The sequence below is a fragment of the Equus caballus genome, chromosome 1 (assembly GCF_041296265.1).
Source record: "Equus caballus isolate H_3958 breed thoroughbred chromosome 1, TB-T2T, whole genome shotgun sequence".
NCBI lineage: Eukaryota > Metazoa > Chordata > Mammalia > Perissodactyla > Equidae > Equus > Equus caballus.
Genome location: NC_091684.1, coordinates 164,082,796 through 164,106,649, shown reverse-complemented (window position 1 = coordinate 164,106,649; position 23,854 = coordinate 164,082,796). Strand labels below are relative to the sequence as shown.

Genomic DNA, 23,854 nt, shown 5'->3' with positions numbered 1-23,854 from the left:
GACTTGCAACCCTTCAGTGGCTCCCTGTGTTTCCAGTGCATGACCACACTTAGCTTCTCCACCCGGCATGGTTCTTTATTAAAATAAAATTTATTGCCTTGTATTATAAATACAGCACATAGTTTACAGACAATTTAGAGCATACAAATAAGTATAAAGAAAAAAGTAGGGGCCGGTCCCATGGCTGAGTGGTTAAGTTCACACACTCCGCTTCGGCGGCCCAGGGTTTCGCCAGTTCTCATCCTGGGCACAGATCTAGCACCACTTATCAGGCCATGCTGAGGTGGCGTCCCACATAGCAGAACTAGAAGGACCTACAACTAGAATATACAACTATGTACTGGGGGGCTTTGGGGAGAAGAAGAAGAAGGAAAAGAAAAAAGGATCGGCAACAGATGTTAGCACAGGTGCCAATCTTTAAAAAATAAAAAAACCAAACTGGAATCATATCATACATACTGCCTTATCTGTTTTAATTCACCTGGTAATGTATTGAGAGATTTTTACATAGCTCAAAATATTTTTTTTTCTTTTTTGAGGAAGATTAGCCCTGAGCTAACTACTGCCAATCCTCCTCATTTTGCTGAGGAAGACTGGCGCTGAGCTAGCATCCATGCCCATCTTCCTCTACTTTATATGTGGGACACCTACCACAGCATGGCTTTTTGCCAAGCGGTGCCATGTCCGCACTCAGGATCGGAACCGGCCAGCCCCGGGCTGGCGAGAAGCGGAATGTGCAAACTTAACCGCTGTGCCACCGGGCTGGCCCTCAAAATATTTTTGAGAATATAATTTTTAACGATTACATAGTAGTCCATAATATTCCATGACAGTCTCCTAGTTGGAAATATAGGTGGTTTTCAAAGTTTTATTGTCATAAATATCTTTATATATAATTTTCCATAATTTTGGTGTATGTTTCTTATTATTTCTTTATGATAAACTCCTAAAAACTGAATGACTGGATCAGAGGAGAAGAACATGATTAGTAAGACATATTACCAGTTTAAATTCCAGAAAGACTGAGACAATTTTTATTGTCATTGTAAAGGCAAATATTTCCTTCCATCCTGGACAGTGCTAGACACTACTTTTTTTTAGTTTTTCTAAATTTGAAGGAAAAAATAATATTTTGTTGCTGAGTTTTAAATTGGTTTGGTTATTAATTACCTTAAATATTTTCCAAATGCCTATTGGTCATTTGTATTTCTTCTTTTGTGAATGGACCTATTCATCTGTGCCTTTTTATCTCTTGTACTTTTTTTTTATTTGTACACTTTATTTATTAAGGACACTAATCCTCTGCCTGTTATATGATGTTGCACATATTTTTGCCAGTTTAATGTTTGCCTTTATTTTATAGTGTTTTCTTGACATTCAAAAGCTCTTACATTTTATTTTTGTTTAATTGAATCTATCACCATTTTTCTTTATAATTCCTTTGTTTTTATGCTCTGAAAGGATTTCACTAAATAAAGGAGAGAGAAATAGTAACATTTACTTCAAAGAAATCTTAAATGTGCAACTTATTTTGATGGAGATTACTGATTGTTTTTTCAAAAATAGTCAAACAATTAACCAAAACCCACCTATTGAATTATTCTTGTTTTTCCTTAATTGATTTGAAGTGATGCCTTTAAAATTAACAAATTTATTATATCTTTGGATTGATTTGTGTATTCTTATTTTGTTCAAATGATCATTCTGCCTATTGTGTTAGCCAGGACCACACCTTAAAGCTTTATAATCTATCTTAATAACACTTAGTGCATGACTTCTCTCGTTTTTCTTTTCCAAAAATATCTTGACCTTTCCTCATTGTTTCACTATTCAGATGAACTATGAAGTCATTTTTTTCAGTCATGATCCAAGGAAAGAATATCTCATTGGAATTTTGACTTACTAGTCAGCCATTTCAAGGATTCTCTCACTACAACCCTTCTTCTCACCCATGTTGTCAACCCCAGGCTTAGGTTTTTCCTATTGTCTGCCTTTGCCCCTCTTGCTCCTGGGTTCCTGAGCTCTGCCTGAGAAAGGGTGAAGTGATGAGGAAAGGGTTTAGTCCAGCCTGGTCCTCTTTGACTCAAGGCCACACTGTTGTTCTTTCCTAATTCGCTGTGGATCACACCCTCCACAGTTCCTACTCATCCAGTTGGAGAAGCTCTTTTCTGAATTCCCTCAGCCTTCTTCCTACTCTTTACAAAATGTGTCTGTCTCCTACCCACCTTTCCACCTGTGCTTTGACCCTCATCTTCAGGGGCTTCCTCTTCTTGAACCTTACATTATCCATTGGCGTTCTCTCCACCCCACACACCTACACCTCAATTTCTCTCCCCTGGATCCCTTCTCACTGCTGCTGCAACATCTGATTCACCTGATCATCTCTGCTGATAAACTCTGCCACTCCCAGCACTGTCCTCTCTTCTTCCTTTCTTCCCTTCCAACTTTGCCTGCTCACTCCTCAGTCGGTAGAATTCAAAGGTAGACCATGACTCCTAAGTGCCAAATCCAAAGGCTTATTTTAGCCATCATTGTCCTTGATCTTTCTACAGAATCTACTTCCTCTACTTTGAAATTCCTTCTTTCTTCACATGACCTGATTATGTTCCTACTAGTCTGATTTCTTTATCTCGGCTCATGACTTTGTCTCTTCCTCCCTTGAACTGCAGTTTCTAAAAAGATTCTATCCCCTAAGCCCGTCTCTCTGTGCTCTCTGCCTTACTTAGCTTAATCCAGTGCCATGGTTTCAAACATTACTCCTACAAAGATCATCCCCAACTCTCAGACTATACTCTCATCATTTCTAATGTCCACAGAGTTTCCCTCCATTCAGATATCTGGCTTATGTGTCTAAACCTAGCACCTCAACATATCTTCCCAAGCTTTCCTCACTATTCTCCCATACAGATTCTTGCTTCAGCCAAAGAGGAATCTGTTTTAAAAGCTGTAGCATCCACAACTCTCTGAATGTAGAATCAAAGGGAGCCTAATTTAGCATCCAGATTGAAACTGTCTTCAGGAAAAAAAATCTAATCCCACTAGTCTCTTGCTGCAATGAGATAATTCTGTACCTCTCATAGGATTCCACCTTTTTTAGCGTGGGCCTGGGAGCCTGCTATTTTAGAGATGTAAAACTGCCTTTCTCCACCAGCTCGGCCAGGATGAAAAGTGGAGGCTGGTGAACCGGTTAATTCTCAGGATGAAGAGTTTATGGACAAAGAACAAAGATGTCCAAATCCCCAAGGAGTTTGTTCCCTAGCTATAATAATACAAGTGGGAATAAGTTTATGGTGAGGTTAGTTTGCTATTATCCAGTCCTTTCTCTTAAGTTTGAATTGATGAAATTTCAAAAATTCCTTCGACTCACGACCCACTAAAACTGAGCTGCAGTATGAATGGTCCATAAGCTCTTTTGCCCTTTTCTTGGTACATATCATACCAACTGTAGGATTTGATCCTCATCCCAAACGGACTTAGCTTAAAGTAACAAGTACAACATTTTTCTTAGAAGAGTGTTTCACCCATATCCAAGTTCAGGTTTCATGGAGCTAAGACAGAATAAATTAATCATTTCAGTGGATTATACAAAAACATTCATGACTATAGTTTTATGCTGGCATAGTATTCTGCCCTTTTCAAAGGGCAGCTTCTAATCGCAGCTAACCCTCAAAACAACAATGTGAGAAAACCAGCACTCAGAAAATTAAATGACTCGCCCAAGATAATTCAGAGAGCAAAAGGTTGAGTTGAGACTAGGATCCTAGGCAAGTAACTTCAAATTGGTCCTAATTCTGCTGTACTACTATATATATATAGTTTTATATATATAGTCATATAAACAGCAGGATGTTCTTTCTCCCTGCCCTGAAATGTTTTAATTTTTTTAAAGCATAAAAATTAACAGACTGTCCTAACTATCTAAAGGTAAGAAAAGCACTAATTCTGCTTATAAATTACAAACATTTCCATTGTCTGCTCCAAACAGGCCCAACCAGAAATTCAGGAGAATTTAAGCACCCCTTTTCTATTTAACTGAGATCACAAGCATGTAAGAACCAAAGGGAACTAAATCACACTTTTTTTAAAACTTGCTCTGCAAAAATAAAATATTTCAAACTGTTTCGAAAAGATTCCCAGGCTGGTAATAAAGGTCATATTAAAATCTGATGCCTTTCCACATGGTCATATTTGATTATCACTTAAGCATACATAAAAGCTTCAGGATTAAGCAATAAGAGAGGTCTTCATCAAAGGCCCATCAAGTAATCAGTGGGATTTTTGCCACACAGGTCTAAACTTATGGTTTCCTAGAAACTAACGCAAAAACTGAACTGAGCCTATAATTGACTGATAATGATCTCATATTGCCCATGCCCTCTTACCACTTTTTTTTTTTAAATTCACTGTGAGGCAGGGTTTAAAACAAGTGTAACGACTCATGAGCTGCCTGCAGATATCTTGAAACATTGAAATGGAACCTGTAACTTTTCACCATGGGGAAAAAAATAAGGCTGCTTTTATAGAGTTCCAACATGTCACCAACCCTATGGGGAATAATCTAGCATTCATCTCTTCTATTGATAAAAGCCTTTTCCTTTTTGAAAGACTAGTGTAGCCCCCCCCCCCCCCTGCCCCCGTACACTTGGGTTATTTGTTGTCGGCTTACGACAGAGTCGCACCATGTGTCCAGGGTAAGAAATGGCTATTTTACAACTGCAGTATGACCAGGGTCATAAGCATGAGAATGTCTCTTTCTAAATTATTAGTTATTAAATTGCCACATATTTCCCAGTCAAAATTAATTCTAGAATATTTGCGAATGTAGGGGAATGATGCAAGAAGTAAATATGTCTAGATAGTTATATTACAATGCATTGGCTGAGGGATTAAAATTAAGAACAGCAACAAGATTTGATGCTGGGATTAACAAGGGTGGCTCTTCATTATCTGGCCATGTTAGGCAAATCAGATATCAGTAAACCTGGGGGAGGAGGGGGCAGGTTGATTGGAAGAGTGCTGATTAGTGGCTCATGTTAATTTTCTATAATGCTCAGAATAACTAGATAATAGCATCCTCTTCATTTCTTGTCATCCCAGAATCCCACAATAATAATCTCTTGAGTTGTAATTTTTATTTTTGTGGACAATCAAATCAGATTCAACAATAGTCATGTTATCTATTATAACCAAGAAGTAAAACTATAGTTTAAGAAAAATTATCTGCCATGATATTGTGACTTGACAACTTATCCACCAATAGATAAAAACAACTTAAATTAGTTCTGGCAGATTTAGGACTTGGCAGTTCAAAATATGAATAGCAAATGTAAAAGCATGAAAATGGCATTACTATTATGTTTTAAGAGGATAATACACCTTTAAAGGGTGCCAGTGATTACTTTGCATATTGTAAACAACGGCTGCCAATCAATTCAGAAAGTGGTACCCAGCACATCAATGTAAGAAGGCAGATTCCATTCAACCAACCTCAAGCTTCCTACCCAAGTTACTGTTTCTTACCAGGAGCAGTGGGGCTGGATATCATCTTTACTCTTCATAATCTGCTCCAAATTGCAAAAACAGACTACAGCACAGAGAAGACAGGGCATTTCCAGGAGTCCTCTGAAATCTGTGCAGCAACAGTCTCTAAAGTCAAAATGAATCCTGAACGGAAAGGTCGCTTGATGACCCTATCCTGCAGCCAAGCTGAGGGACAGTGAGTGTCCTCATAACACAGTCAATTTGGCCTTTAATTCCCAATAACTCCACCTCTCAACAGAGTACACTTGCAAACAGTGGTCATGTGGAATGAAGGAATGGAAATTTTCTCGATGATCTGAATGAATATTCAGGGCTTTCACTAAACAGCATTTAATGGCACTCTATTCTTGGAGTTTTTAAATAACTGATTATTCAGATATGCACATGTCTTCTATTTGCCTTTATTCGAGGGTCCTCAATTCTCCATCTCCTTCAATGCCTTAATGTATTTTTAAACAGTTATACTTAGAGAGATATTTTATGAATCCAGGTGCTAAACTTTGAGCTAATAATTATTTTAGTTTCTTTTTTGATGGTAATTTAATAAGCATTTCATTCTTCAATCTTCTCACTCAGTTGCTTATTTTTAAAATGTGTCTGTCAGCTAGTGGCTCATAATCTGGGACTTAATTTTCTTAGTCTATCTCAGCTGAACTTCTTTTTCAATGGGATTGTCTGATGTACTTTTGAAATGTCTTGACCAGAAGTTTTGGTACTGAGGACACCACACATCTCATCACCCCCATCAAAGGCCATTGCCACAGCCACTGGACTGGGCACTTTACCTCTAAGTCATTCGGCTTGTGGACAAAGCCTGCTGAATCCCAAACACATCAGTCTTTCACACGCAGAACCCCTCATAATCTAATTCTAAACACCAAATTGAGACTACAAGTAAGAGGTTATGACACAGCAGCATGCAAGGTTTTTTTTCCCTCAAGAGAGACAAAGTAAATTTACTTGCAATTTTATTTCTTCTAGAGGAGTTCCTAGGATTCAACACAACATTAAATTTTTGGCCTGTCTCTTTAATTTGAGAAATTGTAAAAACGACGACAGATGGCACACAGAATTGACTTATGTCCTCTATTCTTTATTGAAGAAGGGAGTGCATAGAAACTTTGAAAAAGGCAGAAGCTACAGTATACAGGTCGCTATTAAAATCATCTAGTGGCTCTGGGACAGACAGGATCAGAATGTTCAGGCTTTCTTTTTTAGACATTTTTTAAAACCAACCGACACTGTTCTACGTTGCCACTGGTGATCACAGCCCCGACCTTAAGTCCTCTCCTGTCCCAATAAGGACATGACAGATGTGCCATTAGCTCTGAACCTCAGCAACCTCTGAAATTATCATTCTTCCCACCCCGATCTCCCGCCCCCACCCCTCAAAATCATTATGAAATAGGAAGAACACTCAAGCTTACAGTTAATTGGAAACATTGCAAGAGAAGAGGAATGCTTAGGACAGCATGTCCACGGGAAAATAAATCACCCAGCATTGTTATTTAATGCATTGTGACATCATTTCCTGAAATTAAACAGAGATGACACCAATTCAGACGATCTCCAGTGTAAGGTTCCATTCAAATAATTCACAGATGTTTTCTCTTGGCAAGCAGAAAAACAATGCAAAGGCTGAGGTTAGGGGCTGCCTCCCTACGCTGCACGTTTGCAGGAAGCTCTCTCGGCTGGTGTGTTTCAGCTGTGTGTTCCGCATATGCATTTCCACATATGTATTTCTCAGCCCATGAGCCCCACTTGTATTCAGTGCACATCTGTATCTCTGAATCTGAGAAAGGCCATCTCTCACCGTATGAGTAAGGCCAACACTATATTTGGTATTAATTTGGCCTATAGTGATTAGTATTAAGTCGACCAATCTCAGAATCATGGAGGCACTAATTTCTAAGTAGAAATAACTAATATCTGCGAAATACTGGTTTGATCAACCATTCCAGGGCCTTAAAAAGATGTCTAATGATAGGAAGTATCCCCAAGTATACCCTTGTGGAAGCGGACAAGTAGAGAAATTGGGGTAGAGATGAACAAGGTGGGCCGCATGAGCTCTTGCACACTTGGTGATGATTTCGTAAAGTACTGGAGGTCTCAAGCAGCTGGACACTCAAGTACATAACCAAAAGACCAAAATACTCAACACTTGTACAGCACAATACAGATCACAAGTTGACTACATCATATGAGCCACATCCAGCAACCCAGCCAGCTAAGTAGGGCACAATTCACTATTTTCACTTTTTAGGTAAGGAAGTAGGTTCAGATGTTGAACAGCTTGCCCAAGATCATAGAACCCCTCTAATTTCATATTTAGTGACCTCTTTTTAAAAACCCATACTGCACTCTCTCTCAGAGAGCCTAGACCTTAACACTCTGAGGAAGCTGGAGACTCCAGATTCTGTTCACATACTGGACCCCTTACGGTGAAAAGGAGCATTCTCTGCCAAAATTAGGCCCCTGCTAAGGCATTCTGGACTATTCCATATTCAGTTTCTTCTTCACCTCCCACCCCATCCCAGAAGGCCCACCAGGATGCTCTGGCTTTCCACTGGCACCAGGACTCTCTGACTCTCTCACCGCACATCACTGAGCTGCCATCAAATGTTTATATGGCTCTAGAAGGCAGAGCTTAGACTATGTTCTCTCCTGCTTAGGGCCATTTGGGATTGGTTTGACAACACCTGGTCTCTCCATCTCACACAGTCCCGGGAAAGTAAATGGTAACTTTGGTTGCCTAGTTCTATTGGTCAAAGCCTCCTGGTAGCCATTCAAAGATTAAGAGAAGAATTATAGCAACTTTCTACTATGTACTTATTATAAAAGAGCCAGGCATGGGGTTGGATGCTTTACATTATCTCATTTAATCCCTATCTAGAATTATCTCCATTCTACAGATGTGGAAAATGAGGCTTAGAGAGGGTAACTGCTCAAGATCAGAAATCTACTGTGTTCCAGACTGCAGGCCCTGTGCTCTTAACTCTAACACTTTATCACCTCACTTAAGAAAAGAAGCCATCTGGATCTACACAATCTACACAAGATAAAGAGAACCAGTTAAAAGGCAAAATAGTCTAAGTCAGTCTCTCCCACCCACCCTCTGCCTCGTGTGTGTGTGTGTGTGTGTACACACATACATTACAATAAAAAGTTCGAGATGACTAAGTAGACTGTCACATGGTCTTGATGAACTCACTGGAGAAGACGTGTTTCTCTAATGTAACACAGAGCTGTATTTACTCATAATTTGGGTACACTGTCTCTGTAGAATAATTTACTTTAAACTACATTTTTATTATCAAGCAGAAACCTTTACAAAATCCCAGAGAACAAACCCTAACAGGCAAGGAGTGAAACGAGTAGACCCCTGAGAGGCGGCTCTCATCCCTCTCCCGCACCACCAGAGAGGTGGAGAGGGGACAGAGCATTTTGCCATGAAAAAAGGGCAGAGTTTGTAGAACCTGCAATTTCAAGAAAGCTGCATGGTATTATATCACTTTAAAGTAAATTTGCTCCTGATTCTGTACACATATCTTTGAAAGAAGTCCCACATCCCCTAAGTGTGAGCTTTATCCCTATGTTTTCAAATAAGAAGACCTTCAGTCTGAAACTGGTCCGAGCAAGTGGCGTCTTTGTGTGTGAGCACTTCCTGTTTTCATTCCATGATCAAATATATTCTTTGCAGCTCGACTAGGGGAGCTCTTGAAGGTGGCATGCGGAGGTGCCTGAGAGCCTAATTGAGCACACTAAGGGCTTCTTGGTGTGGAGGAGTTTTTCACGGTTATGAATAAACCGTTAGCCAGGGCATTATTTCTTGCTGTTTCTTTCTTCAACTATCTTTGAAGTCAAATAAAAACAGTTGAAATGACAGGCTTACTTTTATGATATCATAATCTCCATGTGTTAGTGAAAGGAATATACTTCCCTAGGATTTCCCTAAGTTTTTTTGCTACTGGGTACTTTCCAGCAAAAGCACATCCATTTCCAACAGATTCTTTCTTCGATCTTCACTAGATTTCTCAGCCTGAGAAGCCAGGCAGACCCGTCAATCAATAGCAGAGAGGGTATAGTAAGTACAACATTTGCCGTAGTTGAATTTCTAAAAAGATAGATGTGGATTTATTCCTTTAAAATTATTGTTCGTTTTTAAAGGACATTTTGGAAATTGGTAGTCAGAAACTAAAAACTAATTATTTAGCCTCAGGTTAAGCAAATCCGAAGTGCTTAACTGTGAATATGGAAATTCCTCAATTTATCAAATAGTTTGTTTTTTTAAATGCCACTTTGGGTTTAGTTTAAATATTTTCCTCAATATAATCAATTAGCAGCAAGTTTATCACCCTTTCCCCTAAAGTTGGTGGTGCACAGGAACTTGAGAGAGTGTTTTAACTGTTACAGTTGTAGGGGAACTTGTTCTTCCAAGAAAACTGAAGGTTAATGATTTTTGTCATATTGAGACTAAGACTTAACAATTGCTACAGTTGGCCTTTGTTGAGGTGGGGTTCTTTTTTCTCTGGGCCTTTTGCGGTATTCAGAATAGGTGACAATAGCTTGCAGTTGAGAACATATGTAGAGAGACCCCTGTGGCTTATTGGAAGAAGTTGCTCCATGCTGGTTGGGTGTTTGGAAAAAAAAAAATACAACCAGAGTTCTTTTATGTTCTGTTAGTTAATGAATGCATGAATGTCAAAATGGGCCAATGGCCCATTCAGGGGGCAAAGCCATAGCAGTCCCCTTCTTTAAGAACACATCCTGAGATGCAAAATACATTTGCTTAACAAATTAAAATAATGAGATAATTCAATTAGCTTCTTTTTTTAAAAAAGAAAGAAAAAAGGGTACATCGGGGATTATTGTAATACAAGAACAGGTCATACTGCACAAAAGGGAACAGACCAGTTTGAAATAATGTTAAAGAGACTAATAATGGAGGAATGCACACTGAATCATGCACTTGTAAAGAAATTTACATGAAATAATAATTTAGACTACATCTATTTTCGGTGAGCTAGAGCCAACATTTCACTTTGAAAGTTGAAATTAATTAAATGACAGAAAAATATAGTGGGGCATCTCTATTTCCAAGGACTTCCTCATGCCTGTTAGTGCATGTAAGAAAAGAAGTCTAAATTAACATGTCGCTAGTTAGGGGTCTCTATTCTCGGTTTCTGAGCTCAGAATTATAGCCGAGTAAATCTTTCAGCTCATTAAAGATTGGAAAGTAAAAGTTTTACAGGACCATCCTCATCAAAGTTACTGAACCTCTTCTCTGCGGTTGGGATGAAGTCTGGATGGAGAGGGAAAACATTTTCAAAGAGAAAGCCGAGGAGAATTTCCTTATGATACAAGGGAGATGCGGAGAAGGCAGAGGAGGGGAGCAGAGAGAAAGCTTGGGAGACAAAGCCAGTGGGAGAAAGTAATGAAAGGGGCATGTTGTGAAAGAAGGTCATGGGCAGGAGAAAAATAAAGGCCTTAGTGGAAAGTCAAAAGAAAGGGGGACAGAGAGGAAAGGATGACCAGGGGCTCGGAGGGAGCGTGCTCTGACTAAATGTTCCTGAGTAGAACCAAAACATAGGAGCGCAGCACGGGAGCCTGCAACGTGTAGATCCTGCAACGTGCACCCCTCGTTTGAAAAATGGGGAAATGGAACGTCCAAAGAACTTAACGGACTTCATGGAGATTCAGCCAGTACAGAGGAAAATTGGACTTGAAATGCTGGTTTCCCGACTCCTGGCTCAGGCTTTTTGAGTCTTCTCTCCCCACCCCAAGGACAGGCATTAATTAAAAATTTCAGTTGCCTGGAGAATTGTACACAAAGCCTCCTGTACATTGAACTAGAGGAAAGCACTCTGGGTGGGGATAAGTTCTCGCTGTTGGTTTGTTGCACCTTACACAGGAGAGCCACAACAAGCGCCAAGGAATCACAGGCCACCCATGATTCTTCGCCAGTGGCCATGGTGCACGGGGCTTCGGTCCAGGACAGCGAGGTGGGAGATAAGGCGTCAACAAGATGAGGCAGGAGGCCCAGGAAGGACTCTGGACACTTCCACAGGAGATTCAAGGCACAGAATATGGACGGGGAAGGAGAGAGTTGGCTTGAAGAGAGAGGTGCAAAGAAAGTCTTCTCAATTTGGAAAATTTGAGGGAGCAGGAAGCTTTAAAAATAAGCAAAGAAAATCACACTTGGCTTCTCCATTTTTTCCCCTCTTTGTCGCTGAGCATATTGATGGCAGAGGTTGTAAGATTTATATGCAACTGCTGAAGGAGACCATGATTTTAGCAAAGTCATCACAATGTGGTGGAAAAAGCAGAGAGTTGAGGACAAGGAAGGCCTGGGCCCTGGGCCCAGCTGGACCTTGAACTAATCACCTCCCTTTCTGGGTCTCAGTTTCCTTATTTGTAAATAGAGCAGCCGAATTCTCCAAGATTCTGCTGTTCTGTGATGCTGGTTTTGATTACGGAGGGGTTGAAAATACTTGGAGACATTTGCTTGAAAAGCAATAGTTGAAGTCTTTATTTTCCACTCAGAAAGGCCCAACAGGTGAGCTGGGGACGGGGAGCGGCTTCCGGCCATCCCTTCGCCCCTGGCCTGTCTTCCTTGCTACTCTAACCAAAACTTCAGTTAAAAATGAGAAACTCCTCCCCTCACACTCACTCGACTTCCAAATTAAAAACATTTTACAGGTTAGTAAATCTCCAGCTGAGGTGATGTAGCAAAGAACAGCTGTGAAGTAATTTTGATAATGATGAGAATAATAACCACATGGCAAGGTTCAGGGCTTTGCTGTTGCAGCTTCAGTGCTCCTGAATAGATAAAAGTGATTAAATACTCCTGATTATCCCTGACCAATATGTAATGGATTTACAGCCCTTTCAATTAGTCAGTATTTGCTTAGGACTCATTATTTTGTCTTTGGTTAAGTAATCAGCCCAGAGACCGCATGTTCTGTCTAATTCCTCTGAGCCGAGTCAGTGCAGGGCCCTGACCTTTGAAATGGCCATAGCTGCAAGGCAAGAACAACCACTGCCACGGCAGCCTCGTTGGTTCTCCCAGCTAATCCTGACACCACAGGCCGGATCGATACACCTTCGTTTGCTACTAATGTCCTTACATCAAAATGGCCGATTTAGGAATGTGAATCTATCTCTCGGCCCTCCCCACCCTGGCTCCGCCCCTTGCCCTTTGTAGCTCTGCTGGAAGAGCAGATCAGCAGCCACCACCATAAATAAAAGTGGAACCTTGTCCTGGACCCATGACACTGTAACTAATGTCATTCAGCATGGCAACACACAAGTGGGATAATCAAAGAAGACCTTCAGCTTTCAATGCGCTACTCTATTTTTAAGCATTTAGCCTAAACAGAATGGCCTGAAAACAATATTATAGCAAGAAACACCCTCTGAAATCTTTAGCATTTTCCCGGAATTTCCAAACGACCAGTAAAATAGAAGCCTATTTGTCTAGTTCCTCTGTAAAAATATATTGTGATTTTTTTTTTTTTGTCATCAGAGTCTTAGAGCCAACAGTACACACCAACACATAAAAGCGACTGCAAACAGGACGATAAAGATAAATGGTTACTTCAAAAATGTTGCGCAGAGTTGATCCTTTTCCAGAAGTGGACAGGGTTAGCTTATAAGATAATGGACTTGAACAGCTAAAGAAGAACCTTTAATCTCCACCTTATGAACAAAGGCATTACAACACCTATAACTCTTCTGCGTTTGTCATATAAACACATGACATCTTCGCAAGCTGCTTCGGCGATTAGAGTCGCACCTGACACCATGAGCTTGGACAGGTACGTGGCAAGGTGCCTCTGTTGCCTCCTAGAGGAGACGGCTTTCGTAAGAGAGTCATCAGCAATGTCTATGGATTCCTGAGCTCCTTATGGCCATTTCCCTTGCTTGAGTTGCATTATCTGAAGTTGCTCTCATACCTTTCGGCATAAATAACAAATTTACTCATATTTACTGTTTAGGGCCCTAGACGATTTTGAATAAGCTTCCTTCACGGCCTGTTGAAACAAAAACCTCCTCCTTTCTACAGGGTGCTCTTTGGATGGTGATAGTTGATAAAAACTTAACTGCTCTGTTCGTCCCCAGATTTCAAGAAAGGGAAAACAGACCTTTTTTAAAAAAATCTGTACGAGCCCACAGAACTTGCTAAGAGAAGGCAAAGCAACAAAACTTTTTTTTTCTCTTTCATCTTGACTTACTGTGAGATGCTGGAAGAGCCAGGCTCTCATGATATTTGTTGCTACTTTGGGGAAAATGCCTCTTTTCTTCTGGCGTTTTTTGTCCTTGTCTGGATCATCATCGTCACCTGTGCCAGGTGAAGCTACACTGTTGTCTAAACCATCCCCTAGTAGAAAGAAATGAAAACACATTAGAGGAAATACAGAAAGGGTGCCAACAACAACGTGCAGCTAATGATGAGCTCAGCTAAGCTTGTTGAAAGAAATCCATTAAGCGGGTATATTCTCTTTCATTAAAGTATAATTGGAGACACAAATATGTAAAAGACAAAATTAAACCAGGCCTCTTCAAATGTTAATTTTGTGTGTCTCACACTCGCCCATATCATTAATTCAATTATAATTGTGTGCTTGACACAGTGCAGTAGCTCTTTGTCAATTATGGAATCCAATGTGGGAAAACCGCCATCAGAAAACCCATTCGGTGCAAATGCATCCGCGTGCCCATACTGAACACATACTGTAGGGTAATCAAGTTAAATGTTCTGTAGTCTATATATTCTAGGCTGCCTGCATAGGTGACAGTAACTGTGTCACTGTTCATTGCACATAACACACTGCCTGCTCAGCCCCTCCTACCACTGTCACCTCCTAAGCACGCACAGTCACACACTTCTCAGATGACCCTGCACTCAGTATTTGCATGACATGAAAACTTTTTGCTCTCTGCACCACTGATCATGATCATTAAAAAAAAAAAAAAGATACACATCAAGGTAGGGTGCTCACTTCATCAGAAGTTTCTATCAACATCTTTCTCTTCTGTGCTTTTCTCTGGCATTAATTGTGCATTAGCAAAAATCATTTACTTTTAACAGTCATAGTTATTTTTTCTTGCCCTCCGGCAAAAATGCCTTGAAAGCCTGCCTGGAGGGCATCTAAATTATGTATCTGAAAAACTCTTCTGGCAAGGCATTGCAGGACCCCTACTTTCTTAAAATTCATACGAGCACGTCTTCCTGTTTTTGGGAAGGCATCAATCAAGAGCAGCAATGTATGCCATATCCCGATATTAATATTTGAACTAATAACTTTAAAAAAAGGAAAGAAACAAGATCCGACTTGTGGCATAATCAAATGCAAAATAAATGAAGAATACGGGGACAGCACTGGGGCTTTATAGATGGCTGTGTTTTCCTTGCACATCATTAGCCTGGAGCCACACGAAAGAGGAAAACAGAGAAGCGGAGAGTTTATGCTCCCTGCTGGTGTTTAAGAAGCCGGGGTCCTGGAAGGACATCTGGGAATTGCGCTGAGATGGGGTTTTTGTAATTTAAGAATAGACATTCATTAGCAGTAAATGCCATAAATCCCATGCTAAGTAAAAACCTTGTCCAAGAAAGCCTAAAACAATAAACTCTGTGCTCAATGTAGCCTGAGCTAGACGCTCTGCAGCTTCCCCGGGCATGCTATAGATCCAGCGGCCCCTTCCCAGACCGGCTCCCTCCTCTTGGATTGGGCTGGACCGTGACATCCTGCCCACTGGGCCCCTCGCCTTCTAACTTCTGGGTCTCCTCTGTGGGCTTCCCTGTACCTGTTCTTTTCCTTTCTCACCGAAAAAACCCTCAACCTTCTTTGACCAGAGAAGCAGAAAAGCCACAGCAAAGAGCTGGCAGATTAATTTTATTGACATTTCCATTTTCACTGCAATGCGATACCCTCCATCACATGGAAGAGATGACCCTCACTATTTACAGACTGACAGGCCACTTCATTACAACCACCCTGCCCCAAGGCAAAGCAGCTCCCTTCCATCTGCCCAAACACTAGAGCATGACCCCGAAGTTGCTGTTCTCTTTTTCTTTGCCGTCTGTTATGATAAAAAAAAAAAAAAAGAGTGAGTCAAAGGGACCCCAAATAGTCAAAGAACTAATCAGAGTACAGGGAAACAAAAGGCGTCTGACTTTTGAATCCTGGATGTATGGAGTCTGGTCTTGATCTGTCCACCTTCCCTGCACACCCATGTACACTAGGGGGTCGTTCACACAAGGAGACACACACGCACACACACCCCGCCTCAAGCTCGAGCAGAGACACGCGTACACGCTTTCCACCATGCCAAGCAACTGCTGCAAGGCAAATTCTCACCCACACTAATGGCTTCTGACTGCTCCTTGGCAACCCCAGCATTTTAACCTGGGTGGATGTGCTCTCCAAAATACAGACACTGGAGCGATCTCATCAGCTGTTCATGTGACACAGATGGAGAGTGGCTATTAGGAGCCAGGCAGTGGGCCTTGGGGATCTGAGGTGCTGTTCTATAGCCCGAGGCGATTTTGAAAAGCAGTACCCGGAGAAGAGGGAAAAAAAAACCCACACTGCAAGTGCAAGTTTGAAGTCAGTCAGTCTGTCTGTCTACCTACCATGGATAAAGATATCTTTGTCTCCCGATGTAAAATCTTTGTGGGCTATCTAGATGTACATTTCAGATAATGTATGTACGGAATGGCTCTTCCTTCAATGTCTTCCAAATATAAAAACACGCACTGTAAACAATGCCTGTGTGTATATATTTCTTCCTAAGCACATATGGTTTCTGTGTATATGTTTAAGCTGAAATTGTCAGGATTTTGTTAAAATCTCATTTAGCTTTTTTTGATAGATTTTTGAATATACTTATTTTAAAAGGTTAATGGCTTCACTGAAGGAAGTTCAACAAAAAAGGCATTTGCCTTTTTAACCCAATCAATGACCTTAAAAATGAGAGACAACATTTCCACAGTGCATTTTCTCTTGCTTAAAAGCAAAGAGGGCATGTAACACCTTCAAACTATATGATTCACTATATCTAGCTCAAGAAAAAAATATAGCTCGATTGAGCATCCTTTGATAGCTGACTTAAACTGGAGACGACAGGAACATTACATGAATTTTAATATAAAGCAGTCCATTTTATATAAATGTTGTAAAATATTTGAATTTGGAGCCAGTGTAACAAATACTTGTAAAGAAAAATGTGCCTATTTTTATAATAACAAAATGCTAGACATTAGATTTTTAAATTAATATTAGTGTATAAACCCCTATAAAGTGAGGAATGTTCCTTAATAATAAATACCATTGTTTTTTTCTTCCAATGGATTGTGAACCAGCTCCAGCATAGAGGACAACAAGAGCATAAAGAAAAATTTTAAAAGGCAACTGTGCGTTCTACAACCCAAAATGCAATTGTGCAGATGATGCTAGAGTTAGCAGCTCTTAAAGTGGATATTATGTTCTTGCTTTAAGGCTGTGTGCGTGCATGTAAGATAGTTGGTAATTGTCAGCAGCTGTGCCAAATGAGTTTCTGTGGCACAAAGGGTGTATATACCAGCACAGATGCAGGTACCAAAGGAAGTCTAGGAGATAACAGCATACATCTCAGTGCCTGAGGTTAGGATTCAAAAGGGTGGAATCCTTGAGGGCAGGAACTGTTTCTTGTTTATCTTTTTATCCTGAGAGCATACTCTGACGTCTGACCGAGAGCAGATAGCCAGTGATTGTCTGTTGGGTGAGTGAATGACTGAACTTTTATCAATGAGCTTATTCATGGGCCCTCCCCTGTTTCTGATAATCCCAAACCAGGGGCAACTACACTCATGATGGTAGCTAAGAGGCTGAGTGGGTTTGGGTGGGTTACAGATGTGCACATAGTCACTTCTAAACATGCCAGAAATGGTGTTTCTTTGAAAAACTCAGTGCCCATTAGGGCCTTCCTCAGGGGCTGAACCAAAGCCCATTCCACTAGCATTGCCACCTCTGATGATGAAAAACTAAATAAAGAACTCCTGGGCACGCTTCTTTTAAAAGGTTGCTAATCCCTTGATGAAGGGCATGGTCTAAGTTTGGGTCAAAGATACTCAAGATAGCTGTGCATTACTGGGATGTCCTGTGTGCGACCATGGAAAGGCGGCCTGTGGATAGATAATTTTGAAGTGGATTAAATCATCAGGGGAGATTGTTCAAACTACAGGTCCTCAGGGCTGGCCAGTGGCATAGCAGTTCCAAGTTTGAGTGCTCTGCTTCAGTGGCCCAGGGTTTGCAGGTTTGGATCCGAGGTGTGGACCTACGCACTGCTTATCAAGCCATGCTGTGGCAGCGCCCCACATATAAAATAGAGGAAGATGGGCACAGATGTTAGCTCAGGGCCAGTCTTCCTCAGCAAAACGAGGAGAATTGGCAGCAGATGTTAGCTCAGGGCTAATCTTTCTCAAAAAAAACAAAAAGAGAGAAAAAAAGAAACCACCACAGGTCCTCAGGCCATCCTAAACTTACTCAAACAAAATATCTCAGGGCAGGGACAAGGAATTAGTATTTTTAACAAGTTCCTTCTGTTTGCTTATGCAACAGCCTAGCACTGGCTCTTAAACTGGCTTCTGCAAGCCACTGAACTAGATGACCTTCTAATTTGAAATAAGATGCAACCTCAGGAACAGGTAGGCAGTTAAAATTCTATTCTCCTCCTGTGAATGGGGTTTGTGGTCATGGCAAGCAACTACAATCTGGCCTGGGCCTTCCTCCCTGCAGGAAACCGCAGCGCTCTCCATCACATGTACTGACCAACACAAAGTAGCCCCATCCTAATCTTCCAGAGGTTGAACAGGAATAAAGAAGCTGTACTACACTGGCTCTTAAAATACGGACCAGCAGCATTAGCACTGGTGAAGAAATGCAAATTCTTGGTGAGAAGTGTAAATTCTTGGACCCATCCCATCTCCTGAATCTGCATCTCCGGGAGTAGGGTCTAACAATCTGAGTGTTACTAAGCACTCCTGGTAATTCCGGCGCCCACTCAAGTTTGAAGAGCCCTGCTGTGGAGCACAGAGAAGATCCCCTTAGCCTACGTATCCCCGGTGGTGGTTGTCTGAAGGCCTGGATCTAATCTCTGAGTCCTCCTCCTGTTTTAAGATTCTGAGACATTTTGAGAGCATCTCTGGCCGGATTTATACCCATGCTCTGGAGGAAGTCACGTGTACTTTCCATAGCTGAGCACACTATGCTCAGAGCATGGCATTGCTCTGGAAAGCAGTCTCAGTCTATACCTAACTAAAAGAACAATCCTAAGACAGTCTAGTTGCAGGAAGCTAAATCCTGGGATACCATGGGTATCCAGGTGTGGGCGAAATCCATATCCATAGCTATGTAGCCAGTGAATCAAGGAAGGCTATGGACACATTATGAGAGGAGCCTCAGATGATTCTAAAGCGCAAATTCCCAATCCATAAGATTCTTGGTCATAGAAACTACTAAGCCAAAAGGACACCACTTCCTTTCACTGGCATATTGTCTTATTTCATTTAGCCAAAAATCTGTCTATATTTTAGACACCAATTGCTTGACTTGGAATAAAGAAATGATACAAACAGTAATGATGTGCTATGATGAGTCCAATACCACTGAGAAGTGGCCTTTTTGCCCTATCGGAAATATAATACAGCCACCAAGAAGGTTCTAGTCCATCTTCTTCTACCTTCTCCCCACTCCCCAAAAGAACCCAGACATTTACCGGTAAAGAAACTAAGTCCAGGAGGTCAGATCCTTGCCCAAGATTCCCCAGCCACATGTGATCAAGGATAAACTGGTGTCCAGGCAACTTCAAGTCCCATGTTACTATCACCTGTATTCTCACATTAATATATTGTAAATTATCTTTTACTTGTCAAGGCATTACCTCATTTGAACCCTGTTATCAGTGACAGATCTAAGCAAGGCTTGATGCTACAGGCAAAGGTCTAGATGCAGAGGAGAGATTAGATCTCAGGCCCAGGGGCTAGGACAGAGCTCCAGCTGGTTCAGTCTGGTCCAGGTTCAAACAGAAATGCGCAAACCTTTCTCTCCAAAGTAAGTCAGCGCTTGTAAGGGCTTTAGATAGATTCAGCACAGCAAGAGTCTTTGAGACTCAGGATTTTTCTAATAGATTTATTATGGTCCAGGTGGAGACCTTTAGATGGACAGCACCAGAGTGACCTTCGGAGCTCAGAGATGCTACAAATATTTGAGGACCTACTGTCCATACAGTCAGCATCTCATGGGCTTTGATGCCATCACCATGCAGTCCTATTAACTGCATAGAACCGTGATTAAAGTGACATGTCCTCTGCCTCAAAGTCATTTTTTTAAAGATAGAATAAGGTGTCTATTTTGGCACAATGCCAAATAACATTTAAAACTGACCTCTCAGTCTATATCTTCAGAGAAATAATTAGGACAAACGAATATATATTTTAGTTAATAACATTTGTACTTCTTTTGGGTAAGTTGGTGGCACATTACTTAATCCTCACTCCTCCAAGTTTTGGACCAAATTTAATAGTCAAATACATTCATAACAAAATATATGCTAAGTAAAAAAAGAATGATATCTCATCTGGAAGAACATGGCTTTTTTTCCCATCTCTTTTTTGATAAATAGAAACTCACTATGTTCATTATCATTTTCATTTTGTGCAATGTAAATTCACTAATTTTATACACAAACACACACACATACATGTATACCCTCCAAACAACGTATTTCCAGAAATTAGGTATATTCATGAATACATAGATATTTATATATGTGATCATAAACCTACACGTATATAAATTAAATTGTATCTTTTTCAAATAATTCACCAATTTGTACACAAGTATCCAAATATATTTGCATATTAACTGCATATTTTTGCCTATAGTCATATATACATTTATGACTATATGTTTACATACGCAAATTTATAGAGTTCTTAAAATGTTTTTATTTAACATTAAATAGAGTAGTCCCTTTTCTACACCGTTTCTCTATCTCTAGAATACAGGCTTCTCTCCTTTATCAATACTATTGTCACTTTCATTATCATCATTATCACAAATAACTTTCATGGGGCACTTGCAATGTCCCAATCCTCATTTAACCTTCACAGCAAATGAAGGAAATAAATACTATTATCAACTCCATTTGGCAGATAAGAAAACTGAGACTCAAAGAATTAAGTAACTTGACCAAGGTCACACAGTAGTAGCAAGCGGCAGAAGGGCACCTGTCCTCTGAAGCTCATGCTCAGATCTTCTCGCCTCTCCCTTAAACCACTAGGAGGACAAGAAGCTGTGAAAAGTGGAGCCAGATTCTGCCTTAACCCTCACTGCTCAAGAAACAAACCCCAGGAGTGAGGCCTCAAATAGGCACATTTATGTCCCAAAAAGATAGTGGGTGACAGCACATTTAAAAGTAAATATGAACCAAGAAATAAGCAGATGCATGTTTCTACATAAATAAGTATATGCATTATCTTTGGAATCATTATTGTTCCCTGTGGATCTAAATTTCATGTTAAATGCAATTCTGAAATAGGAACATCTGTCGAATTTTAAAGACTTTTCTGAGCCACAGGCTCTTTCAAGATTCCATGCCTTTAGTCCTTTCCCCTTGGTCTGGAATGCCCTTTCTCTTCATTATTTCCTTCCCTCCTTCCCTTTCTTCTTTGCCCAGGCAAACTCCTATTCAACCTTCAAAACCCAGTGAAAAAGGAACCTCCTTCATACAGCTTTCCCCAGTTCCATCAACAGAGTTAGCGTACTGTGCTTCTACATCCTTAGCAGTTTGTTCTTGCCTCTGTTACATTTACTTTTCTGGTTTGCAATTCATCTGTTTACTAATTTGTCCATCCCGCTTGACTGTGAGCTTTTTCAAGGCAGAGGCTGTGTCTTATTCATTTCTGAATCCTGACACAGAGTAAACACTCAAACATTAATGGACTGGACAAATTGGTAGCAAGAGTCTTTAGACATATTATTAGGATCCTATGAAAATGTAACCTGCTTTGAAGAAAGCGTCTATGAAGGAGAGTCCCTGGCTCTCATAATCTGCTCTGGGAGTCACCAAGCTTTAGGCTCCCTCCCTCCCCTCTCCCTGCCCTCGGGGCACTGGGTGCATCATGCCCAGTGTTATACTGTTCCCATATGTGCACGGCCCTTCGACGTCGGAGGCACGTGTGATATTTTGCTTTTGAAAACAGTGCTCCATCTCAAACCTGCCCTATTTCAACAGGGAAGAGAGAGTTCTGGGAGAGAGTGGGCTGCCCGTGGCCCCGCCTGTTCAGATTACTCTGAACATTCCAGTTAAAAATGAAGCATCATGTAGCCACTGAACTGCAACATGCAGTTCTTTGTGAACTCATTTTCTGTCCTCATTTCTGTATGCTTTTTTCCTCTTACTATAGTCCTTTGGAAACAGGATTAAAATGTACTAACAGTCCAAAGATATTTTCTTTCAGAGACTACCTTCCAGGAGTTTAATTTAGGACATCCCACTGAGAAACCTACATCAGGGTTTCAGATGAGATGAAAAAAAGCAAAACAAAAAGAAGCAGCCGCCTTTGCCTCGTTCTGTTTTAAACGATGGCCTCACAGAACTTGCTTTCCAAGAACCATCCTCAAAGTGAATCTTTTTACACACTCACTTTACCTTTTTCCACATCAGATCGGGTTGGGGGGAGGGGGCAGCTGTGGACCCAGAAATGTGGGGAGGGTGAGAGGCGAGAGGTGGGGTGAGGGGCCAGCAGTGAGACCTGCTAATTACTGCTCTCTTTTACTCTCCTGCTGTGCTTAACTGTCTGGACACGTTAAAGTGAAATTTTTCTGTGATTTTTCAAGTGACGAGTTCATGGCCCACTAGCACGGAGGGAAGCAGAAGGGATGAAATGCTTTCGTTTACATGCAACATTTACTAACTGTGTGGGTTTTCCGACATTAAAGAGAGGACAGTGACCCAGGCCACCTTTTTCACACTCAAAAGAGCACTGAAAAAACAAGTCTTCATCGGCTTACCTCAGGCTTCCCTGGTCCTGAACACCCTCCCCCCGGGGTAGGAGCAGAAAGGGAAAAAAGGAGGGGATTTTGCGCTCCTTTCTCTTCAACTTTTCAGGCGGTATAAGCAGCATTTAGCAAATTCAGCCCCAAATGGCTCCAAATGCTCAGAGCGGCAGGGGCCCATTCTTTGTTATCCTCCCTCTATTTACACAGGATTTACGCGGGCTCTCCACTGAAGAGACCCAAAGCACTTCCATTCTCCCCGGCTGGGCCAGGCCTGTGGCCCTGGCTGCTTCCCCCGACCTGCGATGGGGGATTTCTGCAACCTGGAGAAGCCAACCCACCGCTCCCTAACTGAGTGATCCCCAGACAACCTGGCTGGCGCAGGCAGATGCAACACGGACGCCTGCGAAGACAGCTAACCTTCCAGAAGAGAAAGCAAAACCCAGCCAAGGCTGTGCAAATGTGTGTCCAGAGACAAATAACACGCACTTTAAAATATGCATCTATATGATAGAATGGAAAGTGGTGGGTGAAAAAAAATTCAGACTGCAGCTTGGATGAAAACCACTTCACCCACTGGTTGGAAAAATAAAGTGTAAAAACAGACAGATGGACACATATGTAAATGTGGCTGTGTTTTAGGCTTTAGCTGGCAACGTGAGCGTCGTAGTATAGTTTTGCACGCCTGTATTTTCCATATCATGTTGAATCCTGTTAACTGTTGAACAGAAACATCCTCATACTGGTCCTTGACCAAATCAGTCCCCTCAATTTACCCGTCAGGAGCCATAAAATGGCTTTGTTTATTGACTGGAACCTTCTAATCCTTTCTAGCAGAAAAGAAAGAAAGCTTCCAATATTCTTAGCCTATGTTTCACTTAAGTTGGTTACTCTTATTTGAAATATATATATATACATATATATAAAATGTCACTTGAAAATTTTAAAATGTTTCACGAAAGGATATCTACTCTATCTATTCTCCTAATCTCCCACAGAATTCTCTAAAGGATCTTGACTAAACTCAGCAAAAAAGTATATTCCTTTGCCATTGTAATTCAGCCGATTGCTTAATCTCTATGGTGGAGGATAAAAGAGTATACTTGTTACTCCGTTACCTGTAAGCACATATAAAAGCACAGAGTAGGTTCTGAAGTTATTCATAGTACATCATAATAAAGCTCTTCTCAACACACTAATGATTCATTTTTAGTGATCGCTCAGATGCCCTTTTCCACCGTTAACACTCAGATTTTATTAAGGTAGAAAGC

General features: G+C 41.0%; 1 protein-coding gene across 20 annotated transcripts in view; it reads right to left on the bottom strand.

Moving 5' to 3' along the window:
* Positions 1-23,854, bottom strand: part of MEIS2 (Meis homeobox 2) — a 202,042-nt gene that overhangs the window by 125,402 nt on the left and 52,786 nt on the right. For all 20 annotated transcript variants that reach the window (XM_005603161.4, XM_070272288.1, XM_070272299.1 and 17 more), the window contains exon 8: positions 13,776-13,921. In XM_005603161.4, the coding sequence (XP_005603218.2) occupies positions 13,776-13,921 (146 nt within the window). The remainder of the gene's footprint in view (positions 1-13,775; positions 13,922-23,854) is intronic.